The 26,098-nt window shown below is 42.4% G+C and overlaps 1 protein-coding gene across 3 annotated transcripts in view; it reads right to left on the bottom strand.

Annotated features, from left to right (window-relative positions):
* GRM1 (glutamate metabotropic receptor 1) overlaps positions 1–26,098 on the bottom strand; it is a 308,061-nt gene that overhangs the window by 46,774 nt on the left and 235,189 nt on the right. For all 3 annotated transcript variants that reach the window (XM_054977650.1, XM_054977658.1, XM_054977668.1), the window contains exon 4: positions 5,456–5,702. In XM_054977650.1, coding sequence (XP_054833625.1) covers positions 5,456–5,702 — 247 coding nt within the window. The remainder of the gene's footprint in view (positions 1–5,455; positions 5,703–26,098) is intronic.

The following is a 26,098-nucleotide window of genomic DNA, read 5'->3' as shown; positions in this document are numbered from 1 at the left end:
CTTTGCGTATAAAGGGGAAAACTGCAACTGAGACAGTATACAGGGACATATAAATATGTTCATACAACAGAGTTTCAACTGACATTTTAGAATTCTAACTTTAGAATTCTAACTTTCATAGAATTCCTAATTAATTTATAGAAGTCACACAACTATAGTCATAATGATAGACAACATTCTGATGGTTTTCAAAAAGAATCCAACAAATTCTTGTAGAATACATGAAGAATACATCTCAGTGCTTATGATCATTAACTGGAAACACTGTGTTCAAAGGCACTATCAGACATCTGGGACAAACAACAGAAGATGACCATCAATTTCATGCCACATTTATGACCTTTCAGGGGTATCTTGCTGGATTCTCTGTTGGAAATAGAATGCTAGACTAGATAGCTCTTTTGCCCAAATCTGCAGAAAAGCTGACTGTACAGCAGAAAATTATTTTAAGTAAAGAAATAAATGTTCATATATTCTTGTGTGTGTGTGTAGAGTGCACTCAAGTTAGAGTTGACTTATGGTGACCCCTGGTGGGGTTTTCATGGCAAGAGACTAACAGAGGTGGTTTGCCATTGCCTGCCTCTACAACCCTGGTTTTCTTCCCCCATCCAGTTATGTCCAGAATCCTATTCTGTGATTCCCCCCCCCTTCTTTATAAACTTGTACATAGACTTACAAATTTTATAAATAATATAAGAAGAGCCCTGCTGGACAAACTAAATGATCCATCTAGTTCAGCATCCTGTTTCCAATATGTTCAACCAGATACACTGAAAAGCCCAAAGCGCAGAGATGTAGAAGGCGAAGTCTTCCCTGTTGCTGCCCCCAGCAATAACTGCCACTCAAAGGTACACTGCCTCCAGACATGGAGGTCCTATTCAGCTATTATGGCTAATAGGTATTGATGAAACTTTCCTCCATGAATTTGTCTAATTCCCTTTTAAAACAATCTAAGCTAGTGGCCACCCCCACATTCAAAGGCAAGTTCCACATGACATATTACACATTGTGTGTAGTACTTTCTTTTGTCTATCTCTTCATACTGTTAATGCTATGCCTCTGCATCCAGATAGAAGAATAGTGGTTGAGTTAAATTAAAAGCCACAATTTTATTGATTACATGTCTGAGCTGCAACATACAGTCAAGGTTGTGCGCCGGTGTGGGGCGGGAGCTGAGATGGCAAAGTGCGATATCAAGTCCGCTTTTCACCTGCTCCCGGTTCACCCTGAAGACTTTGATCTTCTGGGTTTTGCATTTGAGGGCAAGTTTTATATGGACAGAGCCCTTCCTATGGGGGGCCCTTCCTATCTTGCTCTGCTTTCGAGCGCTTCAGTTCCTTTCTGGAATGGGAGTTGCGTCGTCGCTGTGCCTGCCCAGACACCGTTCATTATTTAGATGACTTTATGGTGTCTGGGCCGGCTGGCACTGGGCAGTGTGCCAGGCTACTGACAGGGTTCATGGAGCTCGCGGAGGAACTAGGGGTTCCCTTAGCTCATGAGAAAACGGAGGGACCAGCTGTTGTTCTGACGTTTTTGGGCATTGAACTGGACACGGTTCAACAGACCTTGAGGTTGCCATTGGAGAAAGTGGTAGACCTTAGAGACAGGTTGGAAGACTGCTTGAGCAGAGACAAGGTATCTCTCCTCGAGTTACAGCAATTGGTTGGCCATTTACATTTTGCCTGTAAGGCAGTGGCGCCTGGGAGGGCTTTCCCCAGGCGGCTGTGCGATGCTATGGGGAACTTGCGGTTGCCCCATCATCGCTTGAGAATTAACAAAGGGATGCGGGAGGATTTATTAGTGTGGAAGGAATTCCTTGCCACCTTTAATGGGGTGACGTTCTGGAGGGAGGATCTGCTGTTGGAAGCTGAACTCCAGGTTACCTCTGATGCCTCTGGGTCTACAGGCTTTGTAGTCTTTTTCAGGGGGCATTGGTGTGCTGACCAATGGCCCGCAGATTGGGTAGCCCAGGGATTGTCCAAAGACCTTATGTTTTTGGAGTTCTTTCCCTTGTTAGTGGCCGTGTGGCTTTGGGGATCACAATTGGCGAACCAGGCTGTCCACTTTTGGTGTGACAACTTGGCTGCAGTGCACGTGGTCAACACCATGGCATCTAGATCCCCCAGGGTGATGAGGCTGGTAAGAGCCTTTACATTGAAATGTTTGCGGATGAACATTTTGTTTAGGGCCAGGCACGTTCCTGGGGTTAACAACGGTGTGGCAGACGCTTTGTCTCGCCAACAGATGGAACGATTCTGGCAGCTTGCCCCCTGGGCCGACAGGCAGCTGGCGAGGATGCCTTGGGAGCTGTGGGAGCTTGGACGGCGGAAGTAAATAGAGCAATCCAGCTGTCCATTGCCCCCAGTACACGCCGGGCCTATGACCGTGCGGTAGGGCAGCTTTATCAGTTTAGGGCATCAGCGGGGCTTCAGCAGTCGTGGCCCATCCCACCTGAGCACCTGATGCACTTTTGTGTAGTGCAGCGGGGGTGGGGCCTTGCCGTGAAGTCCATCAGAGGACAGCTGGCCGCTTTAGCCTTTGCCAGCAAAGCACACGGCTTACCTGAATTCACGGGTGTCTTCAGGATTAAAAAGATGCTGGAAGGGTGGGCCAGGGAGATAAAAACGCCAAGTGACCTGAGGCAGTCCATCTCCCCATCAGTGCTGAGGGGGCTAGTGACCGCGTGGGCAGAAGTATGCTCATCTGTGTTTGAACGGAAGCTTTTCCATGCTGCTGCCTTAACGGCATTTTTTGGGGCCCTGCGAGTAAGTGAGCTGATGGCCTCATCGCGTACAGACGCGTCTGGACAGGCCTTGAATGCCCAGGACATTGAATTTGTCGGGGATAAAGTCTCCGTTGGGATCAGGAAGTCCAAAACAGACCAGCAGCAGTGGGGGACCACCTTGCTTTTGGGCCCCTGCTCTGAGCAGGAGCTGTGCCCTGTTAAGGCCCTTAAGGAATATGTCACGCTTCGTGGGGACGCCCAAGGGGTCTTATTCCGCCACGAAGATCAAGCCCCTTTGACTAAATATCAATTCTGGGCTGTGACAGAGAGGGCACTTAAGAAAATTGGCTTGTTGGGGGTCAAATTCGGAACTCACTCCTTCCGGATTGGTGCGGCCTCCACAGCAGCTGCTTTGGGATACCCTCAGCAGGCGATCCAGAGAGTGGGCAGGTGGTGGTCAAGGGCATTTCGGTCCTATGTCCGGCCCCTGCCTCAATTTTAAATGGCGAACTAATTGCTCTTTCCTCAGGTGCCGTGTCGGGCCATGCGAGGAAGAGGATATTGATTTGTGGCCACAGCATGGTGTTCTGGGCAGCTTGCCAGGTCAGGGGAACGGCGAATGGATCCCAGCTTGGTTTGAGCACTGTGGCCACAGTGGAGTGGCAGGGCCGAAGGGGCCTCAGATGGCCCGGCCTGCTGCCCCTATTGTTCCAGGACCGAAAGGGTCCTCCACCGCACATTGTGGTCATTCACCTGGGTGGAAATGACCTTGGGCTTATGCAGGGCAAAGCGCTGTCATTGCAGGTAGCTGAGGACCTGAAATTTATAAGCAGCTGATGGCCGGGCGTGCTTATAATGTGGTCAGAGATGCTACAGAGACGGGTTTGGCGGGAAGCCTTAGATCCCAGGGCGATAGAGAGGGCCCGACGCAAGGCTAACCACGCCGTTAAGAGGTCTTTGGGGCAAGGCTTGGGCATTTATTTGCCACACCCCAAGATTAGGGCCGAATTTGCCCACCTCTACAGAGGTGACGGTGTACATATGTCACCAGAGGGCAATGAGTTATTCATAGACGACCTGCGGCAAGGGCTTCGGTTGGCTTTAGGCCACCTGTGGGGTGCGAGGGTCTAAGCCGAGGCTTGGCCATTGCGTTAGCAGGAGATTTTGGGAATAGGGTGCGGGATGGTGAGCACCCAGTGGCGTTTCCCCAAGTGTGGGGAACAGGGTCTGCCATTTATTGCGGTATGCTTGTTGACGGCTACCGTACCACTGGCAGAATCCTGCGGGGATCTCCAAATACAAGGCCTCCCCTCGTGCCGTATGGCTGCGGCGTTAGGTGCTTGCTGGGGGGATCCATTGCCTGGCTGGCCGGGTGGCAGCCATTCATGGAATGGCCTATACCCGGGGCGATGGGGCTCGCCCAGGCAGGTCAAGGCGGAGGTCCTGGAGTTGACCCCAGGGCTTGACCTGTACCGCTTAGTTGGCCCTTGCCTTGTTAAGTTATGGTCTTGTTAATAAATGGCCCTTTAATCCAAGCCTGTGTCTGCCTCTTCATTCCGGTTGGGGTTGCAAATGCACAGTTCTTTTATTGAGAGGATACATATAGCAGAAGCGATCAATAATGCACTACAAACCAGTTCCAAAGTAGAAAATTTTAATTTACTTTAGTCCTATTATCTTGGCATACTTAATACTTTACATGAATTGAAGTTTATAATAAAACTGTCCTTCATATTCCTGATATGAAAACACAGTATGCACAAAACAAAATCCTTTAGAGAATCTGACAGAGCTAGCTTGACTTGTGATTCTTAATTAGATCAATAAAATAATCCAACTGTGAAAATAATCAATTAGGCATGAAATGTTTTATTTTATTACTTGTGAGATTTCCACCAAATAGAAAATGTGGTCAGATATAAAAGCACATTTTGGCAATAAAAGATTAAGAATTCTATTTATAAAAATCAGTGATTGTAAATAAAACTAAAGAGAAAACATTCATGTTAAAATATATCTGCTTCAGTTTCCTTCCATAAATAAAGCCCCTTGTCCCACTACAGGTTTTTGCACAAGTAGTGTTAGTGCATTTTCTTTTATATAAAGTCTTTCTTTTTATATAGAGATTTTCTTTTATATAAGGAAAATCCCCTTAGTTTTCCAGTCTGCTTTATTATGTCGGAGTGCTTCAACAAAAGTCACTGGTCATTTTCACATTAGATTGACATCATGCAATCTACATGGAATTGCTTTTTAAGTCTTAACTGTACTTCACATGACATAGAAATCTTGTCTTGTTCCCCATAGAGTTCTTCAAGTACTCCCTGGCTGGCTAGAGAGAAGGCAATGAACGAGACCAGCATTTATTTAGGCAAACCAGGATCTGAGTAATTGCTTTCATGCTAAACCTTGGTTTGTAATCATAATTAAAATAATCTATGCTTTTGTATCATGTCTGAAACAAGCCAATCAATCTGGTCTACCGCTCCACCAAATCTAACTCCTGCATCCAGTCATGCTGATGAGTTAGTCTGCCTTTACTACCCCTCCTTTCATCCATGAATTATATATAGTGCAGATGCTCATGTGGTACTCTGGCATCAGGTTGGGAGCAAACACTGTAAAGCCTACGTGTCTCTGAACTGCACTCCCAGTATATAGTACAGGGTATACAAATATAACCTTCTAGCTATAGGATAAGCTCTAGTTGACTCTTTAGTGAACTCTTACCTGCCAGGGGCATCTCCATTTCCATCAATCCGAACTTCCTCTCCTGAAACTCCGATGAATGAAGAATTTAGGAGAAAATCCAAGAGTTTGCTACCATCAATGGGCTTCATGGCATCACATAGTCCAACATGTCCTGGACAAAGGGCATGATGCATTTTTTGTAGGCCATGGGCCATAGCATATATGGCATTGATAACAAATCCCATTTTACTATCCTGGACATAGTTTTCTTCTAAACTTTCATTACCTATAATCAGAAGAGGACCTCATTACTCCAGCTGTAAATGCATACCATAGGATAAAATTAAAATATACCAAAATATAGCCTTTATAGATAAAATTATTGGATTAGCCAACATTGTATGTTAAATATAGACATACCCAATATAAAGCTAAAAGATGCAACCATATTCCAATTTAAAATAACCATATCATAAATTCTAGTTTCAACTAATAGTTTGGCTTTAGTCATTTCTATTATTAAACAAATATTCTCCTGAGGAAAGGGTGCACAAGAGGAAAAAAAGAATCTACTCTCCCTTGAAAATGGGGTGGGGGAGGGGGGCGGAGATTTTAAAAGAGAACATGTTGGACCATTTTAAAAATTTACGAAATCTCTCTTTCATTACTTTAGCACTGGCGTGGATGGCCCAGGCTAGCCCAGTTTTGTGAGATCTCAGAGGTTAAGCAAAATCTTCCCTGATCAGTACTCGGATGGGAAACCACCAAGGAAGTTCAGGGTCATTATGCAGAAGCAGACAATGGCAAACCACTTCTGAAAACCCTATGGGGTCGTCATAGATTGCTTGTGACCTTTGATGGCACTTTCTACCTCCACTGCACTCCTTCAAGAAATTTCCCTCATGTTTTTACTGTGTTTTGGTGAAGGTCTCTTGCTTCTGCTATTTTGCCTATTCACAAGATCCTTTCAGCCAGTGGCAGCAATAGTTTCTAAATATCCTGCATTTACTTTAGCTTGCTGCCATATGCTAGGATTACCAACCTCAATTAGCACTGATCTTCAGACTATAGAGATTAGTTCCCTTGGAGGAAAAGGCTGCATTGGGGGGCAGTCTCTATGGCATAACTTCCCCTTTAAGCTCTTTCCCTTCCCAAACCCTTTCCTTACCAGGATCCACCTCCAAATTTCCCAACCTGGAGCTGGCAGCCCTATTAAGAATATACATTCAAATATTAATCAAATAACTAGATGGGAAAAAAACATTCACAGTGGTCAGAAAGAAAATATGGGAAAGTTTTTTTATCCCCCACCCCAGCCAACCTTCTATGCTCAAAGTTAGGGCTGTTGCTGCCTCACTAACACCCTTTCCGGTACATCTAGTACATCTGGTGTATTCAGGGAAATATAGCTCTAGGATGCCTCAATGCAATACTACAAAGTGCTTCAGATACATAAGAAAGAGTATCCAAGATATTTAGTGACATAATGAAGGCAAAAGGGTATGACACATGGATTTCATAATTATATGCACATTACTTTTCTTCATAAAGAATAATCAGAATAGTATAAACCTGTACTGCTGTTCCTTGTGTATTTTAGTGCTATGAAATGTGACTGTAGTCGGACAATTCTCCTATTTCAAGACATGAAAATATTGTAACAGTTGTGTATTTATAAAGTAATTTTTAAAAAGTAATTTTCAAGTGATGTGCAATCTGTTTTTATTTGTATATACTCAGAAGTAATTCTATTATATTCAATGGCCTATTTACTAGTGGTTTACTACAATGAATTTCCTGCATTATGCAGGGGGTTGGACCCTTGTGGGTAACTTCCAGCTAGGGTTGCCCGTCCCTACCGGGGACAGGGGATCTCCGGTCCCAGCCTCTTCCCCTTGCCACCATTCACCTGGAAAGCAGGGAAGAAAGGGCAGGAACGGGTCTCCTGGGGCATGCTCCCAGTGCAGCCCCTCCCAGGTCTCTCCCAGGAGTGATGTCATTGCACAAGCCGTGGGAGTGTTCCCGTGCTTCACACAGGGCCAATTTGGGCCCCAAACAAGCCAATTCTTTAGGAAACAGCCCAGCATGAAGAGCAGGAGCACTCCTGCAGCTTGCACAATGACTTCACTCCTAGAAATGACATCATCATGCTGCCCCAGGAGAACATTCAAAAAGTGAGTGCTGGGTCTTTCCACTCCCACCAGGAGGGTAAGGGGACCTGGCAACTCTACTTCCAGCTCTGTTTCTATGAAACGATTATAACCTTAGATCTGCAAAGAAATTGGGAAAATATATAAATATGGGGCGGGCTTTAAAAAAGGACAGCTGCTTTCTAAGTGGGGAATCTCTCAGAGAGGATCAGTGTAATTTATTATTTATTTATTTACAAAATTTATACCCCATTTCTGCCCTCATCAGTGCCATCAAGATTAAAAACATGCACAATCAAGACACATCTTAAAACCATTAAAGCAAAGCCAAAGCTATGCAATTCAAACAATTTAAACCAAGTTAAAATAAACATTCAATACAATTGATGGTTGTTGTGGGTTTTCCGGGCTGTATTGCCGTGGTCTTGGCATTGTAGTTCCTGACGTTTCGCCAGCAGCTGTGGCTGGCATCTTCAGAGGTGTAGCACCAAAAGACAGATGCTACCTGCCAACACCTTTTCCACACTGTGAAAAATGACCTGCCAACATCTTTTCCACACTGTGACACTGAGAGATCTCTGTCTTTTGGTGCTACACCTCTGAAGATGTCAGTCACAGCTGCTGGCGAAACGTCAGGAACTACAATGCCAAGACCATGGCAATACAGCCCGGAAAACCCACAACAACCATCGTTCTCCGGCCGTGAAAGCCTTCGACAATACATTCAATACAATTGTCCAGCAACACTGGCCTCTGTGCTACCCCTCTCATTATTGCTGCAGCAGCGCCAGCCCACACCAGGTCTTGCACCACCCCCCATCACTGTAGCAGCATTTGCTGCATGGGGGGCAAGATGCAGACTTGCAGGACCGCACAGACTGAAGATCAAGGAGCTAAGCCAGAGTCTCCCAGCATCACCTTCTGAAACCTACTTTCCAAGGACCAGAACCACTGCAGAACACCTCCCAGTCCCAGACTGGAAAGGTGGTCCAGAAAGATACACAATAGGTGGTATTGTGCTGAATGCCTCCCTTGCCTACTGTTTCTCTGGTCCAGATTCCCTCCCAGCTGCTTCTGCATTTTAAATATGGATCTGGAGCCCTCTCTATCACACAAAAAGAGCTGCATCTCCATTTCAAATTTCCCTCTACTCAAATGGCATACACCACCTTAAAGTTTAACACATATAATGTAGCATAAATCTATGAGGTCTGCTAGACTTTAAAAAATATCCTTTGTGTTTGCTGAATCTCTCTAACCTTTGAAGCCCCTGGTCAATTCTGCACAGGAAAAGAGAAAGCCACAGTGTCATTTATCTTTCTTTAATCATTTTCATCTCTCTGTTTTCATGAGATTGAAAATATGCTGATGCTATTATGATTACTATGAGCCTATTATGTAAAGTTGCCTGCTTCGCTTGCACCTGTGGATTAGTATCAGATAAATAAATCATTCCCAAGAGCAACAAAGTGTTCTTTTGATTGGGTGATATCTGTGCTTTTTTTTACAGCTTTGAAAAACATTATTAATATATGAACATTTGAATGGATCAGCTGAAGGACGTTTCTTTAAAGGAGAGAGAGAGAGAGAGAGAAGACACATTGTCAGTCGGGATTTTGCATTTGTAAGCAGAAGCTGCATACTTACACCCTTTTTACATGTTCTTTGAGGGAGGTGATTATGCCTCCTCTGTAGTTCCAAGAAAAGCTTAAAAGTTTTTACTGTTATGTTTTCATTTTAGACTATCTTTACATAAAGTTCAAATGTACCCCTAGTCACTTGCATACTATGGCCATTTCCACACATCCTTATAGGGATGGCCCACTCACGGGATGCTGGCAGCTTTTCCCCACAATTCCAGATGTCTCCATTTATAAAATGCTTGCAGGATGTTTGGCTTCTGGTTTTTTGGCACCTTTTCTGGGAATGCACTTTCCCTGGGCTTTTCTTTTGCCATGGGCTGCCAGTGTGCTTCTTCTGCATTCTTGGGCATGTAAATGGATAAAGCACTCTGAGGCAGGGGTGCCATTCCCTTGCCTGGGGCAGGGGATCCCCTGCTCCCACCCTTCCTCCTGTGCCCACTTACTTGGCCGGTGGGGAGGCATGCTCCCCAGGCACCCCCCTGGGCAGTGCAGTGCACCCCCAGGGAACACAGCACATTCTCATGCCCACACCCACAGCTACCTGAACCGCCCCACAGCGGGCCCATTTTTGAGTGCAAGAATGCTCTTTGACCTGCAGGATCGTCCCTTGACCCACATGGTGACATCACTTCCTGCTAGTGATGTCATCATGCAAGCCAGGAGGGTGCAAAGAAAGAATCCAGGTACTCAGCAGGGTAAGTGCCAGGCTCCCAATCTCTCACTGGGGAAGTCAAGGGACCTGGCAATCCTACTCTGTGGAATCATCCAATTACAGCTCAGCTCCTCTCCCAAAGCTCTCAGCATGCAATTGCACATGTGCAGAGAAAAAAAAATGAAAGAGAGGTGGACAATGATGATGTAAGTGTTTGACCTCCCTTCCCAAACTGCAAGGTAAGCACTTTGGAGTAGGATGTATGGATGCTGTGTTTTCAGAGCAACTGAGCGAAACACAAAAAGCGGGCAAAAGGCAGGAAAGACAGGCTGTGTGGAAACAGCCTATATAAATATGCTCTAAAGCCAGAATTTCTGAGATGTTTCTGGAGCAACATGACAGCAACCAAGGGAGGCAGAAGTGTTACATCAAAATTGATAGGACTGACATGTTTAATATCTAGAGTCTGTCTCTTTCTTTCTTTCTTTCTTTCTTTCTTTCTTTCTTTCTTTCTTTCTTTCTTTCTTTCTTTCTTTCTTTCTTTCTTTCCACAGAATGTTAATTGTAAACAAAACATTCATTTTGTCAGTATCTGCTGTTACAGCTAGGGAGGTATTTATTTACTTATTTACGTTATTTACAGATTATAGTCAGTTTCGAGGACATTTCAACAAACAATGTAATATGTTTATGTGCAAATAAGCCAAGATTCAAAAGCAGCAAAAATCCAATACAAAGCTGAAGAAATGCTGAAATAGAGCATAAGCAGTTCTGAGACTGATATACTGAACATTTAACAAAGAACTACCCAGTAGGATCATGCCCAAAGCAATAGATAGAACACAGTAGCACACAGTTTCAGAGTCTGTGGTGTCTATCCCTTTACTGATGTATCCCTCTGAAACCACTTCCTTACAGTACAGCCCTCCTATCAAAGTAAAAAAAAAATCCCTCTTCTATATTTTAATGTTGCACCATTTGCATCCAGGAGAGTGGGAACTTTCTTGAACTCTTCAGGTAGACTGTTCCATAACGTGGGGACCAGAACAGAGAATGTACATATATGAGCAGCTGCTGATTTTGCCCATTTGCAGGGTGGCACCTGCAGAAGGCCCTGTTCAAATGAGTGAAGCTGCCGTGGAGAAAAATAGAGAGAGAGAGATGGTCCTATAGATATGCTAGACCAAGGCCATGAAGAGTTTTATATATGATAGTCAATATCTTGAACTGAGCCCAGTAACTGATAGTTAGCCAGTGAAGTGACTGGTTAAATTTACCTAAATCTCGTTCTTCTTCCTTTTTTATTGATTCTTGTAGCGGTGATGGTGGTGGTGTTTTACGTTGACTGCATTACAATCTCTAACAATTTTTCTATGAAGCTACTTTGACTAGTAATAATAACAGCAGCAACTGGAAAGGGGATATTGCACAGCATGGGCTGATGTTAAGCTGCTTGATTGACTGATGTTAATTCATGCTTTAGGTCTAAACAACAGAAATTTGAAGGAACATTTTCCCCAAGTAAAACTGTCTGGTTTCCAAAGGTAAGGAATGGATGTTTCTTTCCTTTGTTGTATTGTCTGGCCCATTTGTTTGTATCATCCCACTTATTTTAAATAGAGTTCTCTGGTGCATTTCACTTCATGTGCTTTCTGCCCTTTTAAGAATGGATAAAAAGCTGTCTAACTTCACCCCTAATTCAAAACATAAAAGATGCACAGTTCAAGTGCTTAGTCTTGTTTTAAAACTGAAAAATAAAGGGCTAAGAAGCATGTAATTTCAGCCATCTGACCAAAGGGACAGACACACACCACAAAAAAAATGTGCAGACTTATCCCCTCCATAAGTCTGGTTCACAGTTATATCTATGTGCCAAGGTAGTGGGGTGGGGGGAAAGAGCATGTACTCCATAATGCCTTCTGTAGCAGCTCACAGATGGTTGCATTAGTGTAGTCCAATTTAACCCAAACAAAATTAAATAAGCAAGACATGAAAGACCCGTTTCAGTGCCATTCCAAAGCAACTAAAGTGAAATCCTACTAAGTTGTTAATTGCTGGTGATTTTAATGCTAGAGTTGGACCTAATGATGAGCAATTACTGAAGGCTAGGGGGATGAAGGGTTCTGAAATGGAAGAGATGGGATATTTTTACAGTTATGACGGGGAGTCCCTGAATATAAAAATAAACGCAGTGAGGCTGAGTTTGTTGGATTTTTTTATACAAGAAAGATTGGAGATATTGAATGGATGCAGGAACATAGATGGTAGGGTAGAATTTATGTGTATGTCTTTAAGAGGAGTCAGTCTGGTTGACTATTCCTGGCAAAGAATTTTTCTTAACATTATTCTTCATCAGCACCTATTAATCATATGGAAGAAAATCTTGAGCAATTACCCCCATGGCCTAAGGTTTTGCCTACAGAATTCCTTGGCAAAATGAAAACGGGGAAAGCGCCTGGTTCAGATCTGATCCTTATTGAGCTGTACCAGCATAACATTGCTTGGTGGAGCTCTATTTTGGCTCTAGTTTGCTCAGTGATAAACTGGTATAATTCCAAGTGATTGGAGACAAGCTATTATCGTCCCTCCCTATCCATAAAATGATGATAGGGAAAATCTCACCAATTATCATCCAATTAGCCTTTTGTCTTCATTAGGAAAACTTTATGCTCCCTTGTTATTACAAAAGTGATTAGATTGGGTGACCTGAAAAGATTCTAGGCCCTGAGCGAGTGAGTTTTGTTACTGGAAGGTCTAAAATAGACCATAGTTTAGTTTTATATCACTTAGCCAGAAAATATACATCAGCACCAAAAAGTAAACTGTACATGGCTTTTATAGACCTCTAGGTGGCCTTGATTCGATTTAAAGAGATTATCTATGAGACAATCTAGGGAAATCAAAGACTGCTATGGTTAATAAAGACTGCTATCATTAGTAAAGAAGTTAATACAATTCTCCTTCAGCTTTGGTTCATTGTAGTTTGGAAGGCCATTTGCCCAACTCTTTACAGAAAGGCGTTCAACAAAGATTCTTGTTAACCCCATTATTGTTTCATTTGTATATAAATGATATGACATATTTTTTGAGAAACCCTAAATTCACCCACCAGTGTTAGCTGATACCCCAATATCAGTGCAGACAACACACTTTTGCTGGCTAGGTGTCCTGTGGGCCTTCGGCACTTGTTGAAGGCCTTTTCAGAGTATTCCAGTGCAGAAGGATTGACAATTCACCATAGGAAGTCTAAGGTTATGGTATTCTCAAAATCTAATTATATACAGAAATATAATTGACAAGATAATGGGAAACCTTTAGAGCAAGTAACTCAGTTTTGTTATTTAGGGGTCTATTTTCAAGCTAATTTGGCTTGGAGGGTCCACTTTAAGAATGCTCATAACTGGGCCTTGGTTGCAACAAAGGCCATAATACATTTTTCTGTAATAAAGGGGGTCAGTTTGTACCTGCTGCTATTTCAGTTTTTAATGCAAAAGTAAGTGGTCAGCTTCTTTACGGAACTCCAATATGAATCGAGGCCTGCAGAGAGACATTAGATTCCCCTTTGTTATTATTTCTGCGGAAGATTATGGGTGTGCCAACTTGTGTGACAAATGTCTCTCTGAGGGAAGAACTGGTCCTCCAATCTCTGGAAGCATGGGCTTGGGCAATGGTCTTTGGGCTCTGTTTGAAAATTCTATTTGCCACAGAAGCTAATGGGTGTCTCTATCTGATTTATATGTCAATCCACAGAGGAAATGAAAGGAGACTAGACTTCAGTTATTGAGGCTTAACAGTAGTGAGTTAGTGAGCATGGGAAGGTTAGCAGCATGCTCTTTGGTGCTTTGTAAGTAGTCAGCTCCAGCCTCTGCCATGTTTAATAACTGTTTGATAGCTGCCTGTGCTATAAAAATCACAGGGCCACTGGATTAATGCAGCTTGATTTGCAGCAGGGGGAATTCCAGCCAGAGTTGCTAAGTCCCGCCCGGGAGATGAAGCATGAATAGGACATTTATGCAAATGCAGTGTGACCATAGTGATTGTATTTATTGTCTTCCTAGCTATGGGTGTGAGCTATGATAAGACAGGGTCTAGCTGAGTCACTCCTCTTAGCACATTCCAATACCCTCCTTCTGTGATGAAATCCTCATCCCAAGATCAAGGAACAATCAATCAGCACTGATAAGTTTATAATTTGTTCCTGGGAAGATGCTGTCCCTATCTAAATTCATCAACTCAGCTCCAAGGAGATTCATTAGCAAACTGCCCCTTTGTGAGGCAGTAGAAGAGACTTTGCATTTCCATATATCCAGGTGCTTTGTTTCTTCCGATTTCTTTGAGTGCAGCTTTTACTTCATTTTCTAAGATTTCTGGTTCTTCATGAAAAGATTCTTCGTTGAAGGTAGCTGTCATCGCTTTTGTATAGTTCTTTAGTGTATTGTTTCCATCTTTCCTTTATTTCATCCTGATCAGATACTGTATTTCCATGTTGATCTTTCAGTATCCCAAGCCTTGGCTTGAATTTCCCTTTGATTTCTTGGATCTTTTAGAACAGATCCCTTGTTCTTCATTTTTTGATGTTGACTTCTATTTCTTTGCATTGGTTATTATAATAAATTTGTCTCTGTGTACAAGTCACTGAAAAGCTACATTTAGAATTTTTACTGTATTTCTCTCAACTTTTGCTTTTGCATCTCTTTCCTCTTTAGCAATTTTAAGAGTTTCCTCAGTCATCCATTTAGGCTTCTCCTTTCTTTTGGCTACAGGGATAGTCTTTGCACATTCCTCCTTGATAATAACTTTGGTTTCAGCCCATAGTACTTCTGACTCACGATCAATTAAACTTAGTATTGCAAATCTATTCTTCACATGGTCTTTAAATTCTTCAGGAATATTATTTATATTGTATTTAGGCACTATGATTCTTTTAGTGTTTCTCTGCAGTTTTATTCTAATTTTTGATATTAGCAACTCATTATCTGTACCACAGTCAGCTGTTGGTCTTGTTTAAGCAGAGAGAACAGAGCTTCCCAATTTCTGCTTCCAATTATGTAATCAATTTGGTTCCTGTATTGGACACCCGGTGATTTCCACATATACAATCATCTTTTTGGTTGCCTGAAGCATGTGTTAACAATGAACAGGTTGTTGGCTTCACAAAATTCTGTGAATCATTCTCCTGCTTCATTTCGTGATCCTAGTTCAATTTTTCCAACTATGTTTGATTCTGCTTTGTCTCCTACTTTGGTATTCCAGTTACCTATGATTATCAGCATATCTTGTTTAGGTGTATGATCAATTTCTTCTTGGACACTTGTGTAAAAGTTTCAGTTTCTTCCTTCTCAGCATAAACTTTAATGATGATTATATTAACAAGCCTTTCCTGAAGTCTGATTGATATTACTCAGAGCCTCGCTACAAGTGACATCTTTCACGCGAACGGCACTTGATCATTTTCGCAAGTCTTTCTGGGTACTGAAGTCCCTCTCCCACACCCCTTTTCCTTCTGTTCCTTCCCCTCTCTGTTAGCACAGCTGCCTGAAGAGACGGAGAAAGCCTACGACAGCAGCTTTTGCAAATCGTCTTGCTGGGGGGGTGGGGAATGCTCTAGAGAAAGCTGACATGTCGGTGAAGTCCTCCCCTCTCTGTTAGAACTGTTAGGATTGCTGTCTTAAAAGTCAGAGAAAACCTGCGTTTGCAAATCGTTTCTCCAGTCGCAAGCCTGCTCTCAATGATCTTTAGGGGTGGGCAGCTGCAACTTTGCTAATCGTCTTGCTCGGGGAGGGGGGGAAATACTCTAGAGAAAGCTTCCCCCCCTCCCCGAGCAAGACGATTAGCAAAGTTGCAGCTGCCCGCCCCCAAAGATCATTGAGAGCAGGCTTGTGACTAGAGAAACGATTTGCAAACGCAGGTTTTCTCTGACTTTTAAGGCAGCGATCCTAACAGTTCTAACAGAGAGGGGGAGGACTTCACCGACATGTCAGCTTTCTTTAGAGCATTCCCCACCCCCCCAGCAAGACGATTTGCAAAAGCTGCTGTCGTAGGCTTTCTCCGTCTCTTCAGGCAGCTGTGCTAACAGAGAGGGGAAGGAACAGAAGGAAAAGGGGTGTGGGAGAGGGACTTCAGTACCCAGAAAGACTTGCGAAAATGATCAAGTGCCGTTCGCATGAAAGATGTCACTTGTAGCGAGGCTCTGAGTCAGACTTTGCGTTGTAGCTCCTGACCGCTTGTGCTATGTCTCTCCTCACTATTAGAGCAACACCATTTCTTTTGAGTTTGTCATTTCTGCAGTATAACACTGTGGTTTTCTGTCTGAAAATGTCCTGAGTAAGTCCACATTAGTTCACTCAGACCCCAGACTGTTTAATCGTTCCCATTTCTTGTTTTACAATTTCTAGCTTACCTGGCTTCACAGTTCTCAGATTACATGTTCCTATTATGTGTGTCACACAGATTTGGATGTTACTTTTACATCTATTCAAATCCTCAATGGGACATACTTTCAGCTTTAATCCAAACCCACCATTAAGAATAGCACTGTTCATACTTGTCCTTAGCTTTTCCCCAGTAGCCAACTGAGTGTCATCTGACTTGGTGGTCCAGTTTTCCAGCATTATATCTTTTTTTCATTTTGAATTGTCTCATCATAGGGTTTTTAAGGCAAGAGATTAGCAGAAGTGGTTCACCATTGCCACCTTCTGTGCAGTACTAACCATGATTAGCTGCAGTGACCTTGCTGTTGTTTGTGAAAAATCTTCTTCCAGTATCACCTTCCACTACTGCTGATGTGACCATTGATTCCTGGAGTGGATGCATCTTAGTCTGGTGTCTCAGCTTTGACCATTCTACCTTGAGTGACTTTTCCAGGAATTTAAGCTCTTGATCAAGCCTACGCTCCTGATGGTGTTCTCAGCTTCACTGACACACTCAAACCCCCTCACCACATTAAGGTGTGCATCCAAGAGGAGGCTTCCCAAGGTACCAAACCAAAATTTCCAGTGATTTTCCCAAGCAGGAGTTGGCAGTCCTATGCCCTATTGTGTCCTGTCCCACCTACACAGCCACACCAGAGATTAAAATTCCTAATGATTCCTGCAGTCAATCACAGCTCACCCTAGTAGTATATAGATCCCAGTCAACACACTCATCTCTCAGATGATAGGGTACATGGCATAGGACTTTTCTTTTCTGGCTACCTGTTGTGCACACTTAAAAGATACAGAGAGAGACTACAGCCAAGGGTAACAAATATAGAAAAAGCATCTTGCCAATATTGATCTTTTTAGAGCTCTGCCACTCTGTCTCAGAATACAAACACCCAAATGGAATCTCCACTGCACTTAGGGTCACCCAAATCTGGGTGTGACTTAGCGTTCTCCTGGAACTATTACTGATCAACAGACAACAGTAATTAGTTCCCTTGGAGGAAATGGCAACTTCAAAGGCTGGAATCTAGGGTATCACATTGCTATGGAGCTCCCACTCCTCTTCAAACTCTGCCCTCTACTTTTTCTGCTCCCAAATCTTCAGGAATTTCCCATGGCAGTATTTCAGGGGACGTCACGTGACATCACATCCTCTGTGATGCTCTAGGAATTTCCCCAATCTCTTTGGTAAAGACTGTAGACATTGTAGGGATTTCTAGAATGCCCGTCAATGATGTCTAATTCTCAAACTTTCTGTCCAGAAGTGGTGTCAATTTTGGAAATGGTCTAGGAATCCACGTAATCATAGAGACTGGGAAGAATCTCTCCCCTTTCCCCCCTGGTACTCAAATAATCACAATCAGGGGATTGGGGCCAAGGGTGAGGTTTTGCCAAAGGCAGGCAAAAGGCAATCCTACAGCTGTTTGATGAGCTGTATATAACATAGGCATGCTGGGATACAGCAAGCTCTAACTTTTGTTCTGCTGTCTTTTAATGCAGCTCTAACAGCACTTTGTCAGAATAAGAGATGTTGTAACCACATCCTTCCAGCAGTTAGCTTTCAGAACTTCATTCCTTATTTTCCATAAACAATTCCTTCATAGCTGTGCTTCTGTTTTAATGGGATTTGTTTTTCAGATGCGACAGTGTCTCCTCTCCTATTTGTTACTAACCTTAATTGTCTTGGTAAGAGGGAACTCCTGTGATTCCTGCAAGGACTACCTGGTAGCTAGCTACATGCAGGGCTTGTTCCTGGATCTCAGGTATGATAAACCTGCACTGTTTTGCAGTGCCGTGATCTTCAAAAGCAGTATTTCCTCCTCTGCCAAATGCAGCTCTTTTCATCATCAGGGCTAATGCCCCAGGATGTCTACTTGACCTCAGTTCTCAGTGTGGGAATGCTGTGCTGTGAATGAGGTATGGGCTCTAATCCTGCCTCTTCTATTTTGCTACTGAAAGGGTTGTTTCTAGCAAAAGGATAAGTTTTGCATTGCCTTCACCTTTCTATTTCAATAAACTCAAGCCCCTCACTCCAGCTGCCAACACCTGTGATTTTTCCTCAGTGAGCTCCTGGGGAGATGACTAGAGTATCTGTTCTCTGTGAATGTGCAGTTGTGGCTTCTCTTGGTTATCGCTATCCTCATATCTCTGGTCCCCTCATCTCACAAGAAGCACCTCTGAAAATGCTGTTATGGGTTGATAATAATCACTAGAAGAAGGTCTCATTCTTGAAATAACATGTTTGTTACTGTACAGATTAATGAGCCGAACACTCATGATTTTTTTAAAGAAAGTGTGAATTAGATTCTCATTCTCTGGAGAGATCAGGAAACAAATCTCATTATATATAAATTGAAGGAAATGGGTCAACTATCTACATATAGTTAGTAAAGTTCAGAGGGATGGAATACGTACAACCACTTACTGATTTTGATCCACAGAGTCTACTGAGGGCCAAACGAGATAAGATGCTGCAAGATCTATAAATGTATTTCTGAAAGATATTTATTAGAAAATAGAAATCACAAAATGCTGATTCAGATTGGGGCCATGTTGCTGGGAAACTGGAAAAGAAGAGTTTAATCCTGTCTCCCTATGTTATTTCCTAAATCTTAAACCTTCTGGTCTGAGTTATTTTTTCTTTAGGGGAAACATACAGGTGATCTCTATGTTCATCCCAACATCAAATATTAAGTCCAGCTAGGAGATGTTAGGTCACTTGCTATACTGAGAGGTCTCCTGACAATTCCTTTTGATGCCCACCAATGACTCAGGACACTGGCAGGAAGAAGTGGGAGGGGAGAAAAGACTTGGTGGGCTAGTGTCATGCTGGCATGCTGACATCACTTCTGGTTTAAATCAGAAATAACAAGGCATGCTCTAGCATCCAGCAAAGTCTCTATGGTAAAATGATAGAGTTTTTGCAAAATGCTAGAACGTACTGATGTGACTTCCAGGCACACAGGTAATGACATCAGCACATTGCTGCTGACACCAGTGGACTGCCAATGACCTTTACCCCATACTTGTGTCTCCCACTGGTTGCCAGGCTGTGCCTGGCAGCTCTAGATCAGCAGACCATCTGAAGTTGGGAAATACTATGTAATAAACAGGTTAACACACAGGTTAGTCTTCCTCAACCCACAGTCACAATCTGAACTGGATCCTTCCATGCCCACTCCTTCAACTGTTTATTCATTAAAACTGCTTGAAAGACAATTCCTTAATGTCACTGTGTCTCATCTGGTTTGTCCTTGGGTAGCACAGACCCACTCAAAATAATAGCATAAACTCTTCAGCGACAAGAAAGCACAACACTTCAAAACGAGTCCTAATTTTGCATAGTATTAAGGAAAATTTCTTTCCCATGACAGGTAGCCATGTTAGTCTGTCTGTAGCAGTAGAAAAGAGCAAGAGTCCAGTAGCACCTATAAGACTAACAAAATTTGTGGTCAGGTATCTGAAGAAGTGAGCTGTGACTCACGAAAGCTCATACTCTACCACAAATTTTGTTAGTCTTATAGGTGCTACTGGACTCTTGCTCTTTCCTATGACAGTTTGCTAATTTTATCATGTTTGCAGCAACAGATATTACATTTTGTTTCCTTATCATTCCAAATAGCAGGAGTGTTTTCCAACAGGGCCTACCAGGAAACTCCACTTAACTTCCCACCCCTAAAACTGCCAGGGCAAGAAACTGCTAATGCTCTTTTGGCATACAACAACATTTAACATTGCACCATATGTCACTTATTGGTGTTGTCAAGGCAAGCCACAGTTTAGAGGAGAGAAGTTTTGTTATCACTGAGATACCCGACTGCAATCTGAAGTAAGCTGTCAGCACTTAGACAATGCCCCCAGAGAACTGTGTATGGACTGTGCTTTGACCTTAGGCTTCAAACTACTGTCTACCTATGGATTCAGTGGGTAGCTCTAGAAACTCCAGCTGTTATCCTATGCAACATAAAGTTGATATGGGCTTTGCTCAAAGGACTGCTTTAGAGAAAAAGCAAGAGAAAGTGGGGAGGGGGGAATGCTATACATAAAAATAATTTGTTCATTTATAAAGAAAGGAAAAATCCTCACATCTATAAATGAGCACCAGGAAGCTTTCTGCATAGCATACCACTGACTTAAACAAGATCAACATCCTCTGCTATGAAAGGCGCCAAGCTCCTTTTTAGGTAGATTACAATCAACTTCACTTTTCTGCAAGTGACAAAATGGAATCAAAAACCCTTCATACAGCCTTCAGGCACCTTGCTGAGTTCACTTCTGAAACACATTAAGCATCTGGGAGCTTGCAGAGCTCCTGAAGCTATATAATGAGTTCAGAAGGCTGTAGACTCCATTTCCAAAATGTCACTAAGCAAGAGAGGTTTCATTTTAGTTCTACAAAGTATTCAGATTATCCAAGCAAACAAGCATTGTTTTCTGAAAATCCATTACTGCATTCCAGTTTTTCATGTTAAAGTCTGAGCAGAATTATACTGACCTAAAGTACATCCTTCTAAATATACTGAAAGACTCTTGTAATATTAGTTAATATTTAATTTTAATTAGCATAGTCTATCAACATACTTTTGGTTGTACTGCAGAAGTGCAAGCATGTCTAACATTCCAGGTGAAATGCCTTTGGTACCATTTGTTTCACTGATGGTTAAATCCATTTATGTATTGGCAGTACATTAATAAAGATACCTTCCTCTTTGTAATGTGCAAGCCCATGAACATTCAGTGCTGAAGACACTGATGGTGTTAAATAAACTATTATATGTACCTTTGTGCCAGCTTGGGTGTGAACATGTATGGACTATATGTATATATCTGTGAGCACAGGCATTTAGTTGAGGTCAGATGAGGGTAATATAATATGGTTAATCAAAATTGACCCATGTACTGTGTACCTTGTAACACTTCACAGACACAAATAGGGACATTCTTCTTATCTCCCCTCTCCACCACTACATTATCACACTCTGTAGGCTCCTTTCCATATGATATCTACATCCTGTACTGGCTTGATGTCTGTTCTTCCAGTTAAAGATAGTGCTGACACTGTGTTATCATATTTAAACATTAAAAAACCTTATCATTTGCAGAATGTGAAATGGCAAGGCTTGTACTATTGTGTGTTTGTGTATATTTACATGCACGTGCCCAAAATACAAGATGCATCCTCCTCCTGATTTAATTTTCTGGAGACCTGGAGGGGTGGGATGAAATCTGAAAAAAGCAATACTTATATGGCAACTTTTACTCTTATGCTACTAGCATTTCACCAAGGAGAGCTACTGTAGCAGAGTGGTTAAGTGGTTGGGCTGTGAGCCAAACTCTGCTGGTTGAAATCTCCCAACTGCCATGAGCTCAGTAGGTGGCTTTGGATGAGCCACTCCTCTTAGCCCCAGCTCCCTAGCTGTATTGTAGGGATGATGATAACATGGATTTTGTTCACCCCTCTGAGTGGGGCTTTAATCTGTCTAGAAGAGCAGTATATAAGCACACTGTTATTATAAAGTACTTCAAAAACCTTCCCAAAGACAAAATAGGGATAGGTGTTTATTAGGGACAAGTACTAGGAAATCTAGGCTGTTTCTAGTATACAGGAAACCTTGGAGGAGTTGCATGACTTTTCAATCCTCTGTAAAATGTATGCTTGAATTCTAAGAAACAGCATTTGCTCAATGCCTTCTTTTTGTCAGCAAAGATTCCTGTAACATGCAAGCTTAACTTTCGCCTTTCTTATCACAAGCTTCTGGCAAGCATTGCTTTTATGTTGTCAGTAGGAGAAACAGAATATTAGGCACTTGCTCTTGTGAAAACAATGAGGAACATAAGTCTTAAATTTAACCTCATGGTTCTTCAAGCACATATGGCAGTGTGGCTTCCATTAAGCTGCAGAGTCTGAGAGAAGCTGATGTATATGAACACATGTAAGTTGCCTTACACTAACTCAGAACTTTGGTCCATCAGGGTCAGTATTGTCTGCTCAGACTGGCAGTGGGTCTCCAGGGTCTCAAGCAAAAGTCTTTTACATCACCTCCCACCTGATCCTATTAACTGGAAATGCAGTAGCAATTGCTGCTTTAAAAAGTTACTACTCTCAGCATTTCCAGGGAGGAAAAACATAGAAGAGATTAAAACTGAATTAAAGTTTATATTTTCAGGGTTTTTTAAAAAATCAAGTACTTACACTGGGTGTTTTTTAGAAGTGTGCTAGCAAAGTTACTAAAGATGGTAAAGCAGAGCTATCTTTGTTTAACGGTTTTCTCTGTGTTAAACCAAGCAGAACATATAGCCAGAGAGCAGGTAGATATTATGCATGTATAGATTAGTTATAATATTTTGCTGCCTGAGTTACTGCACAGGGTGGCAAGAAGTAATGAACCCTTCTATGATTCCACCCATCTGGCAGAATCGCTGTTCTTTTTACTGACAATGAGAACACAAATAATTGCAGTGAATTATACTAAGGGGTGTCTCAAAGTGCATTTCTCTGACTTACCAGAATTTTCTTGCATGCCAAAATTAATTTGGTTCATACCATGCAAATTCTGAATGGCAATCCCACAAGTGATATATGAATAATAAATTATTCATATATAAATTATTTCATAATTGTGTAGTTATTTAATTTGCCTGCTTTCAAAAGTAGGGGAGGTAAGGCCTGCAGCAGAGGAAGCAGCCATTGTGTATGGGAGAAGAGGAAGCAGTAACTAGGGGCTTTCAAAGGAACAAGAACTTGTGCCATAAACTGAAGCTCTTCTCCTTCACCACAGGAGCCTGTGCTGAGGCCATAACCCTGTCCTTACTGGAAGTTTAGCCCATTCAAGGAAACAGGTTTCCTTTGAGAGGGACAAGACATCTTCCCCTCTCTCTGTAACTGAGCATGCACCTTAAAGGCCTCCACACCAGAAAGTTATTGATAGGTAAAGTTTTGATTGTAACAGCATCTCCTGTTAATTTCTGACTTTTATACAACTGAGAAATCATAGGGTCTCTATCTATAAAAATGTAGTGAACTCCATGGGTTACCAACCACAAGGTGGGGTCTGGAGTTCTTCTGAATTACAACTGATCTCTAGACTACAGAGATTAGTTCCCTTGGAGAAAAATGGCAGCTTCAGAGGGTAGATTCTATGGTATATTGTGAGTTGATAAGGAACAGAAGTGAAGCTTTGCTGAAATTCTTCCCCAACATCACCTCCAAATATCCACGAATTTCTCAAGTTGGAGTTGGCAACCCTAACAGTGAAATCCCAAGCAGAGTTACTGCACTCTAAGCCCATTGATTTTAATGGACTTAAACTGGAGTAACTCTGCTTAGGATTTCACTGTAATATTTGTATGTTCAGGATACCAGCACCCTCTGTAAATCTGTCTTGTTCCCTGTCAAACACCAACATGTGGGAGGTGAACTTGGATTGAAGTAGCTTGAGGTACCTTTCAGGGAGGTCCTTGCAAGGTGCTTCATGGTACCTCCTCCCTCCCCAACAGAGTCAGCTCAGAAATTAATACTAAGTGCAGATATGGAGAAAATAACTCCACTTTTAGTTGAGAGGGTTGAAGCTAGTTTCCCTCAGTGGGTTAAGAGGAGGAATCCCATTCCCCCAGTGGGGATGGGGGATCCCCTGCTCCCACCTTGCACCCCCTGCCACCACTTACCTGACCAGTGAGGGGAAAGGCAGGGAATGGGTCTCCTGGATGTGCTTCTTTGGCTGTCACAATGACATTACTGATGTCATCATGCAACCCCAGGAGCGCTCCATTTGTGGCCCTAATTCATCCGCAGCGAATCACATGCACACTCCCCAGCCCTGCATGATAATGTCACTTCCTGGAAGCAACATCATAGCACTGGTGTGGGGCCACACACACACAAAGCACATATGTGATGAGACTCTCCAAACACCGAGGAAGTAAGCACTGGGTCTTTCCATCCTGCCAGGAGGTTAAGGGGACCTGGCAACCCTAGTCAGGAGCCACAGATTTTTAAAAATCCAAACTTTTTAAAGTTCAAGCTGAAAAAAATAATAACATAATAATAACATTTGATTTATATACCGCCCTTCAGGACAACTTAATGCCCACTCAGAGCAGTTTACAAAGTATGCCATTATTATCCCCACAACATTCACCCTGTGAGGTGGGAGGGGCTGAGAGAGCTCCTAGAAGCTGTGACTGACCCAAGGTCACCTAGCTGGCTTCAAGTGGAGGAGTGGGGAATCAAGCCTGGTTCTCCAAATTAGAGTCCCATGCTCTTGACCACTACACCAAACTGGCTTGGGTTTTTCTCTTGTCTTTCCACTCAGTGAATGATCAGATTTGGAACTGTGAGCAACAGATTGAGATGCAAGTGTGGTTCAGTGATTAGAGTCTAGGAGACCCAAATTCAAATTCCCTACTCCACCATGGAAACTTGCTGGGTGACCTTGGGCCACTCATACACTCTTAGCCTATCCTACAGGGTTGTTGTAATGAGGATAAAATGGAGGAGAAGAGAACTATATAAGTTTCTTTGGGTCTCTTTTGGGAAGATGAGCAGAGTATAAAGGCAGTAAATAAATGATTTGCGTGATTGCTTTTATTATGGACTTTTATAAAGCTGTATCAGAATTATACCTATGCCCATTATATTTTGAGCATGGGTAAAAGGATAGTAGGGAATGGGATACAACTGCTGAAAGTCAGCACAAGCAGACAGAGAGGAATACTTTCAGCAGTTCCCTTTGTGCAAGGTCTGCTGCATCCAATGAAATCTGCTATGGGATTCACCTTTCCAGTTTCAGTTCAAGCAAGTATTCTTATAGATACGCTGTCTCCAAATCATAAAGCTAAGGAAAGAAACACAAACCACTAATGCTTTCAAATCTAACCTGGTAAGAGTTATCTCTTTAGGACTCAACATTAAAAGAGAGAACCAACACCTACTATCTCAAATTGCACTCACAAGGCAGAATTGCATTAATTCGCCCACAAGAGGGAGTGTTTTGTTCTCTGGTCATCCTAGGTTTTTTTTTTTTTGCCTTCCTCAGATGCATGCTGGAAATTAGGGAAAGTAAAGCATTATTCAGTGAAATTTATTTTGCTAGTTTCTAAATAGCATTGGAATTAAAATGTCTCATCTCCCAGTAGAAGGAAACAAACAAAAATCTTAACACTAATTCCTCTTAATTTTCAAGGAATGATACTACAGTTGCTGAAATATGGAGCCATGAACCCAGTTGAAGAAGAAAATTAGTTACCACAAAGTGCTGTAAACAACAAGGTCAAGGTCAGGTTTTGTGCATAATTCTTTCAGCAGATGATGAACTATTCCCCCCCCCCCACACACGCACTGAGGTACTAAGGTGAGGGGAATCTGCTGACTCCATGTTAACACTGGACAAAAAGGCCAAAATATTTTCACCAGCATAATTGGTCTTTAACAGAATTCTACCCATTTATTTGCAGACTCACTGCATTATTAAAAGGAGAGTAGGGTAAAAGTTGCTGCTATTTCCTAGAATTAGCAAGCTCCAGCTTGAAATATTATAATCTTAGGCATTTAAGAATCAAAACTGTCTTCATGGACATTTATTGCAGAAGTTCAAACAACAGCCTTGTAAGATTGGCCAGTACTATTACCATATTATGGAGGATCTGAAGTTGCCAGATAAAGGTTTGTCTAAGGCCACCAACTAAATTTGTGGCAGAGGCAAGATTTGATTTGGCAACCCTCTAGATCATCAGTTATACCCTGAGCACAGTGGCTAAGTCAATAAACTGAACATCTGGCAGTAGTCTTCAATCCATGACCTGCCATCATACAAAAA

The sequence above is a fragment of the Eublepharis macularius genome, chromosome 1 (assembly GCF_028583425.1).
Source record: "Eublepharis macularius isolate TG4126 chromosome 1, MPM_Emac_v1.0, whole genome shotgun sequence".
NCBI lineage: Eukaryota > Metazoa > Chordata > Lepidosauria > Squamata > Eublepharidae > Eublepharis > Eublepharis macularius.
The sequence above is the reverse complement of the archived record's forward strand: the minus strand, read 5'-3'. Positions and strand labels throughout refer to the sequence as shown.